Raw genomic sequence first — 16,216 nt, 5'->3', positions numbered from 1 at the left:
ACAAAGACATTTCCTTGTGTAATATGTTGCTATTTTTTTTATTAGCCTCAATTTAAGTAGTAGTATTAAAAGTGCATCCTCTTCATTTAGCATTCCATTAGCCCAGTATTTATTTTTCAATTTTTTCTTGACAGGAATCGTCCCAGATGGTGCAGTGGATGTTTGGATTACATGACCTACAGAGCAAGGCTGTGGCTTTTTAAATACCTCCCAAAACAAAGCGTATGGACTTCAATGTTGAATGTTGCTGTGGTTGAAGCTCCAAATGATGCACATGTACAGCGTACCCTGTCAACACTGCCATTGCAGATTCAGGACACTGCCATTAAATAAAAGTCTTGCAGGAATTAAAGTAAATGGTCTCTTGATGAGCCTACAGAGACCAGGACCAAATTCACAGACTACGACAACAGATGACTTCATGTTTATGCTGTATGTGCCAATGACACACTTCTAAAGCAAACCACAATTATGCTCTGGGTTGTTGGAAAGATACTCTACAACAATATTAACTAACTAAAAGATGTTTTGTTCTAAGGAAAACTTATCAGCACTGTGAATGGAATTCATCAACTGTCATATATAAAAACATATGTCTTTGTTGTGGATTATCACAAAACCAGCAGCAACTGTCAATGACTTGAATGTCATATACCATGAGTGTGGTGTGGGTGCAAAAACGCTTGAGAGATCTTTGAATGCTGGCCAATATTTCCATCTTCCATTAAGCTTAGACATGATTAAATGTGTCATTGCTGGTTAACATTGATCAATTCACCTCCACATTTATTCATTCTCTAAGATCTTGTAGATTGTTCACCAAAACAGTATTTTCAAAACAACATGTAACCTCTCATTGGAAATGTGATCAGTGTGTCAGCACATAGTGTAACAGTATTTCACATGAGAGACTAGCTTTTGAAACAAATGTGTATGATAAATTATTTTTGAAGTCATAGGCAGGACTATATTCATTTTTGTAAATGAGGTTTTGCTTGATGCCTTAAAAGTAATTAAAAATGTTCACATGTGGTTTTAAAGTAGAGTCTCACTCTGTACATATACTTAAAGTTATTAAAAGTTAACTTTTTTGTTTGTTTCCTAAATGGTCAGTCTACTCTAATCTATTATTGTACATTTTGAAGGATATTATATCTTAAGTGGCAAGAAAATACTCTAGAGCTGAGCTCCCCCCCCCCCCCCCCCCCCCCGATTGAGTGCAACAATTATCAACCTCCTAGCTTGAATGACCTTTAGAACAAGACAGTTAGTTCAGTTTGTTCAAGAGCAGGGTCCAGACTCCTGGACACTTCCCTACACTTCCCTACACCTTAGTGATCCAGGTATCAGAGGCTTTAGTATGCAGTTCACCTCCCTTTTTTATGATCACCTGTAAAAAAAAAAAAAAAAAATTATAGTAAACAAAGTCTCTTATTCCATTATAAACTATGGGCCAGATTCTCAAAAGAGATACGACGTCGTATCTCCAGATACGCCGTCGTATCTATGAGTTGCGCCATCGTATCTATGCGCCTGATTCCTAGAATCAGTTACTCATAGATTTCCCTTAGATCCGACAGGCGTAAGTCTCTTACGCCGTCGGATCGTAACTGCATATTTACGCTGACCGCTAGGGGCGTGTACGCTGATTTATGCGTCGAAATATGTAAATCAGCTAGATACGTGAATTCACGAACATACGCCCAGCCGATGCAGTTACCCCTGCTATATGGTGGCGTAAGTGCGGCGTACCAATGTTAAGTATGGCCATCGTTCCCGCAACAAAATTTGAAAATTTCGCATCGTTTGCGTAACTCGTCCGTGAATGGGGCTGGACGTAATTTACGTTCACGTCAAAACCAATACGTCCTTGCGGCATATTAGGAGCAATGCACACTGGGAGATTTCCACGGACGGCGCATGCGCCGTTCGTGAAAACGTTAATCACGACGGGTCACAGAACATTAACATAAAACATGCCTCCCTGTCCCACATTTGAATTAGGCGAGCTTACGCCGGCCGATTTACGCTACACCGCTGCAACTTACGGAGCAAGTGCTTTGAGAATACTGCACTTGCCCGTCTAAGTTGCGGAGGCGTAACGTAAATTAGATACGTTACGCCCGCACAAAGTTACGCGCTTCTACGAGAATCTGGCCCTATAATTAAAAATTTCTGTGAATTTCAGTGAAGACTCCATATCTTTTATCTGCAATAAAAGCTCCTTTTCTGCTTTCTAAAAACAATTCTTCCCAAAATACATTGAGCCTTACATGAAAAGCTTAGTAGAAATTCTTAGCATGCTGTGATGCCAGGTTGAATTATCTCCCATGCACATGTGCAGGAGTTACAAATTCCCAGGTGGCCAATCAAAATTGTTGAAGTTGTTAAACACTATGTAAGACTTGACAATGATGGAAGGGTCAGCAAGGGAGTTTGCATTTTCTGCATTAATTATCCCATTAATATGGCTCAACTACAAACTAGAAATAGGTTGACACACAATAAAAAGCTGTTATGAAAGTCTTGAGAGAAAATCTTCTTTTGTCTATCAGTCTGGTTCCCAAGCAGAACTTTTTGTTTAGGAGAGTGAAATACAGTAAGACTGGGGCCATGATTAAGAGCGATGGTCGGGGGCATAAAAAAAAAAAGAAATACAGTAAGAACCTCTGTCAAGTTGTGTTGTTCTGGTAACAGTTGTCAACTGGATAGCAAGTGATGGGTAATTGTAAAGTATATAAATGTCACTGGAACAGGGGGGCAATGGAAAATCTTGAGATAGTTTATGGGTTCAATTTACCAAACGCAAATAGGCTGTTCACTTCACAAGGGAAATTGCACATTGACAGTAATTTTTCCCCACAGCTTAGTCTTTGTGTTGAAATGTAGCCTTGTAAGAAAACCCAATCACATGCAAAGAAGATAACAAAGATTCTTTCTTGAACATGCTTTGATGGTGGAAGTTAGAGGAGTCTACCTCATTCACTATGCTCTAGGCATTTCCAGGTATGCATTTCCAGGTATGGATGCGCCTGTGCATCTGTCCTTTAGTTACCCTCGTGGAACACAGGGATGTCTCCAGTGTCTCAGGTGCCATCTTTGTTGCTGTCATTTGCATTGGTGAGTCATGAATTTAATTATAATGTGCAATTCATAATTTTAAAATAATTTCCTCTGTTCCTACCATCATCACTATCATTATCATGATCACTACTACCAGTATTATTATCTTAGTTTTGAAGCCTTTTTTAATGATTCAACTGTGTAATCGGATGTGATATATATCTGTTTAAAAAAAGGGGGAAAATATATATTTTCCACCTAGTCTTGGAATACTAGTGCCCTTGTTGTTTTTTTGTCATAGCATAGCTCTGAGCGCTAGAAGTGTTTGTCTTTTTTTTATCTTTCTACCAAATGCTATCTAAGCTTAAACCTGCTCCCTCCCCCATTCTAGGCCCTATAATAACTACCATGTAAAAAAAAGATGTCTATACTTGCTTGCTTTATTGTAGAGGAGAGCCCACTGACAATGGCTGCAGAGCCTGTGAGATGATGTCACCCATAAGTTTACTGTGGAGCATCCGTTGTTGGCTGTCCCTCCTCTGCACTGAAGTCGGCACTGGGAGCCTATCAAGTGACCGGACCTGAACACCCTGAAAATATGGGTGTAAGCATTGACATTCTTCTTTTAAAGTTTCGGGTTCACAATGGGGGTGGGAGCAAGTTCTAAGCTTAGATAGTATTTGATTAGACTTCTACTTTTAATTGAACCTTTCATTAACTTTTATATTATAATATAAAAGTTATTATTATATTAACAATTTATATCAATTCCTGAAACATCCTTATATTATTAAAAAGCACTTGCAGAGCTCCAGTCAAGTCACTTTACCTAGGTGAAGATGATATTATTAGACGGCTGCAGATTCCTTAAGCCGGTCATAGACCATTTGAATCTCGAGCCATGGATTTTGTAAACCATGCAGGCACCAGGATTTACGTGATTCTTTCAACTAAGCCAGCATCTCAGTTAGATTCTGAACGTGGAAGATGCCTGAACATAAGCTTATGCACCCAACATGGAAAAATATACTAGTATATGCACAGATTCATGACAATGTCACTCTCTCCAACATCATGTACAGTAGGTGCACGCGATATTGTGTCAATCTCGCTCCCTTTCTCGGCGAGATTGAGCGCCTACGAGCCCCATCGCGGGAGCCAGCGCCGAGCTGGCTTGCCGCGATGGAGACAGAGCCGTCATAAAAGCGACGGGAGATCCGACTTGGATTCCCGCCAATTCTACACGTGTGCGGCGTTTGTTATGAATCCTGAGGGGGAAGTCCCCGCCGGATTTTAAATAAAAATTCGGCATGGGTTCCCCCCTCAGGAGCATACCGGGCCCTTAGGTCTGTTATGGGTTGTAAGGAGAGCCCCCCTACGCCGAAAAAACGGCGTAGGGGGTCCCCCTACAATCCATACCAGACCCGTATCCAAAGCACGCTACCCGGCCGGTCAGAAAAGGAGTGGGGACGAGCGAGCGCCCCCCCCTCCTGAGCCGTACCGGGCTGCATGCCCTCAACATGGGGGGGTTGGGTGCTCTGGGGCAGGGGGGCGCACTGCGGGGCCCCCCCACCCCAGAGCACCCTGTCCCCATGTTGATGAGGACAGGGCCCCTTCCCGACAACCCTGGCCGTTGGTTGTCGGGGTATGCGGGCGGGAGGCTTATCGGAATCTGGGAGCCCCCTTTAATAAGGGGGCCCCCAGATACCGGCCCCCCACACTAAGTGAATGGATATGGGGTACATCGTACCCCTACCCATTCACCTGGAGGCAAAGTGGTAAAAACACAAATAAAAAACACAGGGTATTAAAATATTTTATTAGTCTGCTCCGGAGGCTCCCCCTGTCTTCTTTAGCTCTTTTACCAGGGGGAGCTTCTTCTTCCGATTTCCGGGGGTCTTCTCCTGCTCTCCGGGGTCTTCACCGCTATTCTGTGACGTCTTCTCCGCTCCGGGGGGTCTTCTTCTATGTTCGCCGCTCTCTGCTCTTGACTCGGCGCACCCCGGTTCTTCCTCCCGCTGTCCTGTGCCTTCTCCTTCTTCCGCTGTTCTGTGACGTCTTCTACTTCTCCCTTCTGGCCGCTGTGCTGTGACGTCTTCTCTTCTTCTCTTCTCCCGATGTTGACACGCCGGGCTCTTCTTGCTGCAATGACGGGTGCGCGGCTTGCGTCGGACTTATATAAGCCTCACAGTCCCATCATGCTCCGGTAGGTACCACGTGGGTAGGTATCACATGGGTAGGTACCAGAGCATGATGGGACTGTGAGACCAATATAAATCCGATGCAAGCCACGCACCCGTCATTGCAGCGAGAAGAGGCGGCGATGTAAACATCGGGAGAAGAGAAGAAGAGAAGACGTCACAGCACAGCGGCCTGAAGGGAGAAGTAGAAGATGTCACAGAACAGCGGAAGAAGAGGAGAAGACGTCACAGAACAGCGGGAGAAGGCACCGGACAGCGGGAGGAAGAACCGGGGTGCGCCGAGTCAAGAGCAGAGAGCGGCAAACATAGAAGAAGACCCCCCGGAGCGGAGAAGACATCACAGAAGAGCGGTGAATACCCCGGAGAGCAGGAGAAGACCCCCGGAAATCGGAAGAAGAAGCTCCCCCTGGTAAAAGAGCTAAAGAAGACAGGGGGAGCCTCCGGAGCAGACTAATAAAATATTTTAATACCCTGTGTTTTTTATTTGTGTTTTTACCACTTTGCCTCCAGGTGAATGGGTAGGGGTACGATGTACCCCATATCCATTCACTTAGGGTGGGGGGCCGGTTTCTGGGGGCCCCCTTATTAAAGGGTTCTCCCAGATTCCGATAAGCCTCCCGCCCGCATACCCCGACAACCAATGGCCAGGGTTGTCGGGAAGGGGCCCTGTCCTCATCAACATGGGGACAGGGTGCTCTGGGTGGGGGGGCCCCGCAGTGCGCCCCCCTGCCCCAGAGCACCCAACCCCCCCATGTTGAGGGCATGCAGCCCGGTACGGCTCAGGAGGGGGCGCTCGCTTGTCCCCACTCCTTTCCTGACCGGCCGGGTAGCGTGCTTTTGATACGGGTCTGGTATGGATTGTAGGGGGACCCCCTACGCCGTTTTTTCGGCGTAGGGTGGCTCTCCTTACAACCCATAACAGACCTAAGGGCCCGGTATGCTCCTGAGGGGGGAACCCATGCCGAATTTTTATTTAAAATCCGGCGGGGACTTCCCCCTCAGGATTCATAACAAACGCCGCACACGTGTAGAATTGGCGGGAATCCAAGTCGGATCTCCCGTCGCTTCTATGACGCGCACGTTGGAATGTGCTGTCACTATTCCAGTGAGTGCGAGATGTCGGCGAGATCTCGGCACCATGTCGCCGAGAATCAGCGCGATGCTGTCGTGCTAAAAACACAATATCACAAACACCTACTGTATGTACCTGTTTTTTTGCTCCCCTACCTGGCAGGAGTAGAAAAAGGAAGCCCTTTGTAAGCTCTGGGTTATTCTAATCAGCACTTATACAGAGCTGATGACTCTTCTCTCCCCTCTGTGACAGTGCTGGGCCAATCATTAATCATCATGAGAAGAATGAGTCACATTATTAAAAGTATTTGGTATTTTCTTTGCTTCTATTATCTGAACAGAGAGGCGGTGAAGTGAAGGATAGGTATGTTACTCTGCGAACCATGGTTTATGGGGGTTTTATAACTCTCTTCTTGCAGTCAGATCCCTTTCATTACTTCTTCATGTGCTTTTTGAAAATCTTTTTAACATATAATTCCCAGTATATATGTTGCACTACCCCTGTAGGAGCTGCTGGTTTCGATTTGGGCCTTGCACATTACCTCGCTCTTCGTTGTCTAGGGGATGAGATGAGAGTCTAAGAAACTTCAATGTCCACACAAGTTGTAAATCCTTTTCTGTCAGGTTTTTATTTTCGCACAAACTTGTATAGGTAGAGGGACGGAGGGTTAGGGGAAGGTTCAGGCACACAATGCAGATCACTGGGGAACTTCTATGGTTTCAAAGTCAACTCACCACTTTCCTCAGAGTGGGTATTGCTCACCCGGATAGGCCTCACTCACTGGCCTAGCAGCCGGGATGATGCACGGACAAAAAAGAATACAGTCTCTGCTACAGACCTTTCTTTGAAAATAGAAATAAAGTGTTCCAGAATCCTCTGCCACAGGATTTAGTATCCGGATCTCCAGCCGTACTGTTTAAAGCTTTTAAGCCAACCCGGTAACATTGTAAGGCATCATAAAATACGGTGCATCCTCCAATAAAGTTACCAGGCTTCTCCCGAGACACCCGGCTTCTGCTTGGTCTTCTCCAGGACAGGTCCTCCCCTGGTTTCCTTCATTGAGTGGCTTCTTCCCGCAGGACAGACAGCACAGGATCACCTTCAAAGTGCAGGCCCCAGTCAAGACGACTGGGCCTACCTGGCGGAATTGCAGCCTCGGGCCAACGTAGTTCCGGGGCTGAAAATGGACTATCGCATACCTGGAGCCAGGAGGGCCACAAGGCGAAAGGACCCAGAAAATTGGTGTCTGCCCCTTAAGTATCCTTCCACAGCATGCCCAGCGGGGAGACTACTCCCACTGGGCTGTTCCAGAGGAAAGACACCCAATACACTCTGGCTTGCCTGTGTTCCAACATTGGCCTGTGGTGGCAATGCCATCTACAGGCAAACAATGGGAAAACCCTCCAAGCACAGCCACAGCTGGAACCGAGGCTGATTTAGCCTTAATAATTAGAGTCTGAGCTAACTACCAGCTTAGACACCCTCTAAATTTAAACATAGTGCCTGGTCATCAGGAGCACGGCGCTACATATATACTGTTGATGCAGTATATTTCTACCAAATTTGTTTTGCATACCTTTCTTAGTGACCTTAGATCTTCGCCATAGAAAGTAATAAATAAATAAAAGTCAGCAGCTACAAATACTGTAGCTGCTGACTTCTTATGAAAAGACATTTACCTGTCCAGGGATCCAGCTGGTCTTCTGGTCCCTGGCACTGGCATATTTAGTGTGACTCCTGGTGGCTTCACAGCCAGCTTCCCACTGTATATAGAGTACAGACCAAAAGTTTGGACACACCTTCTCATTCACATGTGGAATTATACATAACAAAAAAGTGTGAAACAACTGAAAATATATTTCATATTCTAGGTTCTTCAAAGTAGCCACCTTTTGCAGCAGACACATCTCTAGAACTGTTAAGAGGAGACTGTGTGAATTAGGCCTTCATGGTAGAATATCTGCTAGGAAACCACTGCTAAAGAAAGGCAACAAGCAGAAGAGACTTATTTGGGCTAAATAACACAAGGAATGGACATTAGACCAGTGGAAATCTGTGCTTTGGTCTGATGAGTCCAAACTTGAGATCTTTGGTTCCAACCCCCCGTGTCTTTGTGCGATGCAGAAAAGGTGAACGGATGGACTCTACATGCCTGGTCCCCACCGTGAAGCATGGAGAAGGAGGTGTGATGGTGTGGGGGTGCTTTGCTGGTGACACTGTTGGGGATTTATTCAAAATTGAAGGCATACTGAACCAGCATGGCTACCACAGCATCTTGCAGCGGCATGCTATTCCATCCGGTTTGCGTTTAGTTGGACCATCATTTATTTTTCAACAGGACGATGACCCCAAACATACCTCCAGGCTGTGTAAGGGCTATTTGACCAAGAAGGAGAGTGATGGGGTGCTACCTCTTGAAGCTCATCAAGAGAATGCCAAGAGTGTGCAAAGCAGTAATCAAAGCAAAAGGTGGCTACTTTGAAGAACCTAGAATATGAAATATATTTTCAGTTGTTTCACACTTTTTTGTTATGTATAATTCCACATGTGTTAATTCATAGTTTTGAAGCCTTCAGTGTGAATCTACAATTTTCATAGTAATGAAAATAAAGAAAACTCTTTGAATGAGAAGGTGTGTCCAAACTTTTGGTCTGTACTGTATGTGAGCCATGCTGCACTTTGTGAAAAATCCCAGACATGTCCCAGAAGGGTGCAGGCAAAGAGAAGGGACCAAACTTCTGCTCAGATCGCCTAGGTCAGGGGTCTCCAAACTGCGGCCCGAGGGCCGGATGTGGCCCTTTGCTAGCCTTTATCCAAGCCCTTGGGGCAGTATTGCTCCCAATGATATGAGGCACTATTCCTCCCAATGACACCAACAATGGGGCTCTATTTCTTCCACGAATAGCAATGATGGAGCACTATTCCTCCTCCTACTGCCCACCAACACTGGGGACATGTTTATTCTCACTGATGCTCGGCCCTGGGGCATTTTCTATCCCCATTGGTCAGAATCCGGCACCCCTGAAGTCTCAAAGACAGTAAACGGGCCTTCTGCTTGAAGATTATGGAGACCCCTGGCCTAGGTAATCCGAGCAGAAATAAAGGAGGGTAGAGAGAAGGACATACAGGTGAATGTTCTGCTTTAAAGTCATTAACCTGCAAGAATGACTATTATAACAACAAATCAAGACAGTTATGAGATCCATTCTCTCTATATTGTGCTTTTATTTCCTGAAAATTATTTTTCTACTTTTTTTGTTGCAGTTTAGTTACCACATCACTGAGCACAGTTTAATTCATTTGATTCTGTTGTGACTCCAGACTGGCAAAAGCAGAATTCCATCTTTCAAAGTTTTATTTGTTTCATACAAAATGTCATAGTAATGATTTACCTGTCAAATCATTTATTTGAGTTTTATGATTGAAGTGTTATATTTTTCCTGCTGACATGCCTAAGCCAATAAAAGCTCTTCTTCAATTGAATGTACCATATCCCTGCTGGAGCCTAGACACTTGCAGCTACACTCCTTCTTGTCCCCATGTTCCCAGCCAGAAGATTGGACAGTGCAGCCAGAAGAAACTGGAAGACAGGAAAATTGTATTTGACTTCTGTGACCAGGTTTAAAAAAAACTGTGGCTATAGCACAGAAAAAGGAGAGCCAGGACAGAGAGAGACATGAGGAATGCTGAAGGAAGGGAAGGTAAACCTTAATGTGTATAGGTATAAAGAGGAAGAGAGCTGTCACTCGGATGGGATATGCTACTAGATGACCAATGAGATCTACAGAGAATGCTGCTACAGTAGAGACTGCACTGTGCTGTCGAGAGAAGTGTGCAGTGCTATAGACTAAGCTGAGCATGGCCGGATCTAGGGGGGCACTGGGGTGAACTTCTCTATGTTGCATCCCCCCAACACCATCAGCTCCTCCCCACCTCCAGGGTCACCAATAAGGGGATGCTCTTTTTTGGATAGGAAGAAGGCCTCAACTTCAGCTAACACTGGCTGGAGTGGAGAGTCTGTGTGTGTAGTCTCTCATCTGGCTTCCAAGGGACTGACCAAAACCTTTACTTCTGGTAGGGGGCTTTATGGCCACCAGAATTGCAGTACTTTGTTGTCTATTGCTCAGTAGGGATGAGCTTCATGTTCGACTCGAACATTGCCTGTTCGCCCGTTCACCGAACAGCGAACAATTTGGGGTGTTCGTGGCAAATTCGAAAAAGCCGCAGAACACCCTGTAAAAGTCTATGGGAGAAATCTAATTTTAAAGGCTTATATGCAAGTTATTGTCATAAAAAGTGTTTGGGGACCTGGGTCCTGCCCTAGGGGACATGTATCAATGCAAAAAAAAGTTTTAAAAACGTCTGTTTTTCCGGAAGCAGTGATTTTAATAATGCTTAAAGTGAAACAATAAAAGTGCCTAGGAGGTGTGTAAAGTATGCCTGTAAAGCAGCGCTTGTTTCCCGTGCTTAGAACTGTCCCCACACAAACTGTCATTTCTGAAGGAAAAAAAGTCATTTAAAACCACTCGCGGCTATAATGAATTGTCGGCTCCCGGCAATACAGAGAAAAGGCATTGAAAGTCATTGAGAAAAAAATGCATGGGGGTGCACTTCAGGTCTGGAATAGATATTAAGGGGAACTCCACCCCAAATTAAAAAAAAACATGACGTGGGATTCCCCCCAAATATTCATACCAGACCCTTCAGGTCTGGTATGGATTTTAAGGGGAACTCCACCCCAAATTTAAAAGAAATGGCGTGGAGTTCCCCCCAAAAATCCATACCAGACCCTTTATCCAAGCACCCAACCTGGTAGGCCACAGGAAAAGAGGGGGGACGAGAGAGCACCTCCCCTTCTGAACCGTACCAGGCCACATGCCCTCAACATGGGGAGGATGCTTTGTCTGTGACCCCTCAAAGCACCATGTCCCCATGTTGATGGGGACAAGGGCCTCATCCCCACAACCCTTGCCTGGTGGTTGTGGGGGAATCTGGAAGACCCCTTTAACAAAAGGGACCCCCATATCCTGCCTCCCCTATGTGAATTGGTAATGGGGTACATTGTACCCATACCATTTCACAAATACAATTTAACAAATTGCAAAAAAAAACAGACACCGTTGGGAAAGTCCTTTATTAAAAATAAAAATAAAAAAAAGATTCAAGCAGTGGTAATCCACTCTCGGTCTCCAATGCTGTCGGTATCCTGCGATGGGTGATCTCCTCTCCGGGGTCCAGCGATGAGAAGATCTCCTCAGGTCCAGGATCCAGCGATGAGATGTCCGCAGCTCAGCGCATCACCTGTCTCCACCAGAGGCCCCCCCGGGAATAATGCGGCGGGAGCCAGTGACAGCTCTAATGTAGGTGAGGGTGGGGTCACCCGTCACGTGACCTCGTCCCCCTCTGACACAAGGGGAAACCCAGGCTTTCCCAGTGACGTGTGGGTGACCCCGCCCCATCTGACGTAACGCAGTTTGCTGTTACGCACATGGACTTCACAAGGACTTCTCTATGGCTTTCCCAGTGCTGTCAGAGGGGGGTGGGGTCACTGGGTGGCCCCGTCCTCAGTTAGAGAAAAACTGTCAGAAGAACAGAAGCGTCACACAGTGGGAACTGCCCATGGTAGTGGATCATCCGGAGAAAGATGCGGACGAGAACACCAAAGGAAGAAGCAAAGGAAGAACAAGATGGAGGAAGAAACACGAATGGAGAAAAGAAGAAGCTGTAAGAAGAAGCGGGGAAAGGAGAAGACATTAATAAAGGAATTGTCAAAAACTGGCTATTGTCTTTTCTTTTTACACTTTTTTTGTAAAATGGTAGGGGTACATTTGTACCCCATTACCATTTCACACATGGGGGTGGGGCGGGATCTGGGGGGGTCCCCTTTGTTAAAGGGGTCTTCCAGATTCCGATAGGCCCCCTGCCCGCAGACCACAAGGGTTGTGGGGATGAGGCCCTTGTCCCCATCACAGACCCCCAAAGCATCCTCCCCATGTTGAGGGCATGTGGCCTGGTATGGTTCATGAGGGGGGGCGCTCTCTTGTCCCCCCTTTTTCCTGCGGCCTGCCAGGTTGCGAGCTCGGATAAGGGGTCTGGTCTGGATTTTTGGGGGTAACTCCACGCCATCTTTTTTTTTTTGAAGGGCCTGGTATTGATATTTAAGGGGAACCCCATGTAAAAAAAAAAAATTTGATGCAGGGTTCCCCTTAATATCCATACCAGACCTAAAGGGCCTGGTAATTGAATTTGGGGGGACCCTCACGCATTTTTTTTTTCTCAATGTTTTTCAATGCCTTTTCTTTGTATTGCCGGGAGCCGACAAGTTATTATAGCCGAGAGTGGTTTTAAATTACTTTTTTTCCTTCAGAAATGACAGTTTGTGCGGGGACAGTTCTAAGCACGGGAAACACGCGCTGCTTTACAGGCATACTATACATCCCCCCAGGTACGAAATTTAAAGGAATATTTCACTTTTATTGTTTCATTTTAAAGCGGGGGTTCACCCTATCGACGGGAAATTTTTTTTTTTTTACCTTAAAATCAGGCATTGTAGCGCGAGCTACAGTATGCCTGTCCCGAATTGTTTCCCCCCATACTCACCTTGTAGTCGTCCATCGAAGATACCGGGGAATGGGCGTGCCTCTGGAGACGGAGGATGATTGACGGCCGGCTCTGGCGCGTCACGCTTCTCCGGAAATAGCCGAAATAGGCTTGGTCTTCACGACGCGTGCGCATAGCCTGTGCGCAGGCGCCGTGAAGAGCCGAGACCTACTCCGGCTGTCTTCGGGGAGAGTGACGTGCCAGGGCCGGCCGTCAATCATCCTCCCTCTCCATAGGCACGCCCATTCCCCGCGGGAGCCGAAATCTACGATGGACGACTACAAGGTGAGTACGGGGTTAAAAAAATCGGGACAGGCATACTGTAGCTCGCGCTACAATGCCTGTCTCGATGGTAAAATCATGGGATTGTGGGTGAACTACCGCTTTAAGCATTATTAAAATCACTGCTCCTGAAAAAACTGAAGTTTTTAAAACTTTTTTTTGCATTGATACATGTCCCCTGGGGCAGGACCCAGGTCCCCAAATACTTTTTATGACAATAACTTGCATAGTAACCTTTAAAATTCACACATTTGATTTCTCCCATAGACTTCTAAAGGGTGTTCCGCGACTTCTATCGTTTACATATTTATTATTGCATTGCACCCATCTGCTGCGCCAGTTCACACGCTCAATTAATGATTTATCCGGTGCACCAATTAAGGCATGAACAGGCGCAGCGCATAGTTCATAGTAAAACAGCCCCACTGTGTATGTATGTATGTATGTATGTACAGTATATATATATATATATATGTATATATATATATATATATATATATATATATATATATATATATATATATATATATATATATATATATATATATATACATATATATACACACACACACTATATTACCAAAAGTATTGGGACACCTGCTTTTACACGCATATGAACTGAAGCTGTTATAGCTGAAAAGGATGGGCCAACTCAATAATGAACCCTATGGACTAAGATTGGGATGCTATTAAAGTTCATGTGCGTGTAAAGGCAGGCATCCCAATACTTCTGGTATTATAGTGTGTGTATATTTATACATATTGTGGGAGATTAGCTCGTGGGGATCACCTTTTCTCAGAAAGAAGGTCAGCGTACAGGAAGTTTCTTTAAAATCTGGCTGGTTGTCAGCTTTATTTACAAGTGGTTTGCAAAGTCATAAAAAAACAGTAAATCAAATCCTTGCCGTCCGGCGCTAAACTAAACAGTAGACTGCTCTCTATACAGTGTGGGGCTGGTCCCCGTTGCCCACAAAAGCAGGTAAAGCAAACCTTCTTTTTCAATCCAAAAACAGAGCTCCTCTCTCTCAGATCCCTGCTGTGCTTTTTTCCTGGTCATTTAAAGTCCACCTGAGTGTGGACTCAAGTGGACCAGAACAGTCCCTTACAATCAGGCCCAGATTTCCCACAAGGCCACCGAGGCAAAGCAGCGGCATGGAAGTCCCCCGATGCCCGGAACATAAAGTTAAGGGCGGTAAGTTGCTTTCTAGCAGGACTAAATGTAGTGTGGGGGAATCTGCTCGCTCGTTACCATGTGATTGTGGCGATGTCGCCGAAATCACTTGTAAAATGTGTGCTGCCGTCCATCCTGCCCTCTCTCCCCCACACATACCTCTCTCCGCTGACTCTGTTTTCTGGACTCCTCCCCACTGGCTTCTGAGTCTGTCTCCTGTCCCTGCCGCTGATGTACACAGTGAGAGGGGGATCCGTCAGGATGGAGAGTGGAGAAGGGGCAGGTTAAGATGTCATGGGCTGCTCATTCCAAAATGCCCGGGCCAATTTTTTGTCCCAGTTCGGGCCTGCCTGAGATGTAAGGAAGCACTCCGCTGGGGACACCTGAGATGTAAGAAAGCACTCCGCTGGGGACACCTGAGATGTAAGGAAGCACTCCGCTGGGGACACCTGAGATGTAAGAAAGCACTCCGCTGGGGACACCTGAGATGTAAGGAGGCACTTCGCTGGGGACACCTGAGATGTAAGGAAGCACTCCGCTGGGGACACCTGAGATGTAAGAAAGCACTCCGCTGGGGACACCTGAGATGTAAGGAGGCACTCCGCTGGGGACACCTGAGATGTAAGGAGGCACTCCGCTGGGGACACCTGAGATGTAAGGAGGCACTCCGCTGGGGACACCTGAGATGCAAGGAAGCACTCCGCTGGCTGGGGACAGTGACATCAGAGCTCCCACTGATTCTGCATTATGGTGAATTTAAAAATGTCATTCTAAGGGGCGTGGCTTGGACATGGCCGAGTGAGGCAGCAGACTCCTGGAGCTCCTCACACACCGCAGCTCTATTAGCTTGATCCGGCGAATCCACGGCTCTAATCCGGCCACTAACGGCATGAACCAGGGCCGCAGAGCCTCCTCCAGGACCAGGGCGAGTGCACAACCCGGGACCGGCTCCATTACAGCCTATTTCGGCGGCGGAGTGCAGCCGCGTGCTGGGCCTTCCAAGATGGCGCCCGGGAAGAGCAAGGGGACGGATGCTGGAGTGAAGCCCGCGCCGAGGCCTCCCACATCACCGCAACACGGAGGGTCCCCTATCCAGACACCATCCCTGGTAAGAGATCCGACCCCCCCTATCTCCCCAGTCTCCTCGGCTTCTGCAGGCCGGGGCTCTGAGATCACAGACCTGTGTGGGGACAGAGACCTGCGGCAGCATCTCCTATCCCTCCCCACTAAGGAGGACTTGGACCGCTTTGTTACTAGGGTGGAGAGGGCCTTCAAGCAGGACATTGAGCAGTTACAAGCTGACACCACCCAGCTGGGCACAAGGCTGGAGGCTTTGGAGCAGATTGTGGAGGAGGCCTTGCCTACTATTTCCCAGCTAAGGGATAGGGGTGCAGCGCAGGACCGTCACATAGAGAGCCTTATCTCCCAGCTTGATGATTATGAAAACCGCAGCCGCAGGTCCAATATCCGCATAAGGGGACTTCCAGAGGCAACAGGGGCCAAGGATATTGTCCCCACGCTGCAAGGCATATTCAAAGAGCTGCTAGGCCTCTCCCCTACTGAGACTGTGGAAATTGATAGAGCACACAGGGCCCTCAGACCCCCCTCGCAGGATGCTGAAAACCCGCGTGACATAATCTGCAAGCTTCACAGGTACACTGTCAAAGACCAAATAATGCAGCGGATGCGCAATCGCCCCTTTTTTGACTTTGATGGTGCCCGTTTGTTTTTCTATCAAGACCTGTCCCGCCGCACCCTGATGCAGCGCAGGGCTTTAGGTCCCCTCCTTGAATCCCTCCGTTCGGCTAACATCACCTACAGATGGGG

At 46.7% G+C, this 16,216-nt stretch overlaps 1 protein-coding gene across 3 annotated transcripts in view; it reads left to right on the top strand.

Moving 5' to 3' along the window:
* The window catches only part of HRH2 (histamine receptor H2), a 166,085-nt gene extending 164,979 nt beyond the window's left edge, over positions 1-1,106 (top strand). For 2 of the 3 annotated variants that reach the window (XM_040344474.1, XM_040344475.1), the window contains exon 3: positions 135-1,106. In XM_040344474.1, coding sequence (XP_040200408.1) covers positions 135-333 — 199 coding nt within the window. In that variant the 3' untranslated portion in view covers positions 334-1,106. The remainder of the gene's footprint in view (positions 1-134) is intronic. The other variant, XM_040344476.1, reaches the window with a different exon arrangement.
* Positions 1,107-16,216: the final 15,110 nt, after the last annotated feature.

Source organism: Rana temporaria, chromosome 3 (genome assembly GCF_905171775.1).
Source record: "Rana temporaria chromosome 3, aRanTem1.1, whole genome shotgun sequence".
In the NCBI taxonomy this organism is placed as follows: Eukaryota; Metazoa; Chordata; class Amphibia; order Anura; family Ranidae; genus Rana; species Rana temporaria.
This window is presented reverse-complemented; position numbering and strand designations above follow the sequence as displayed.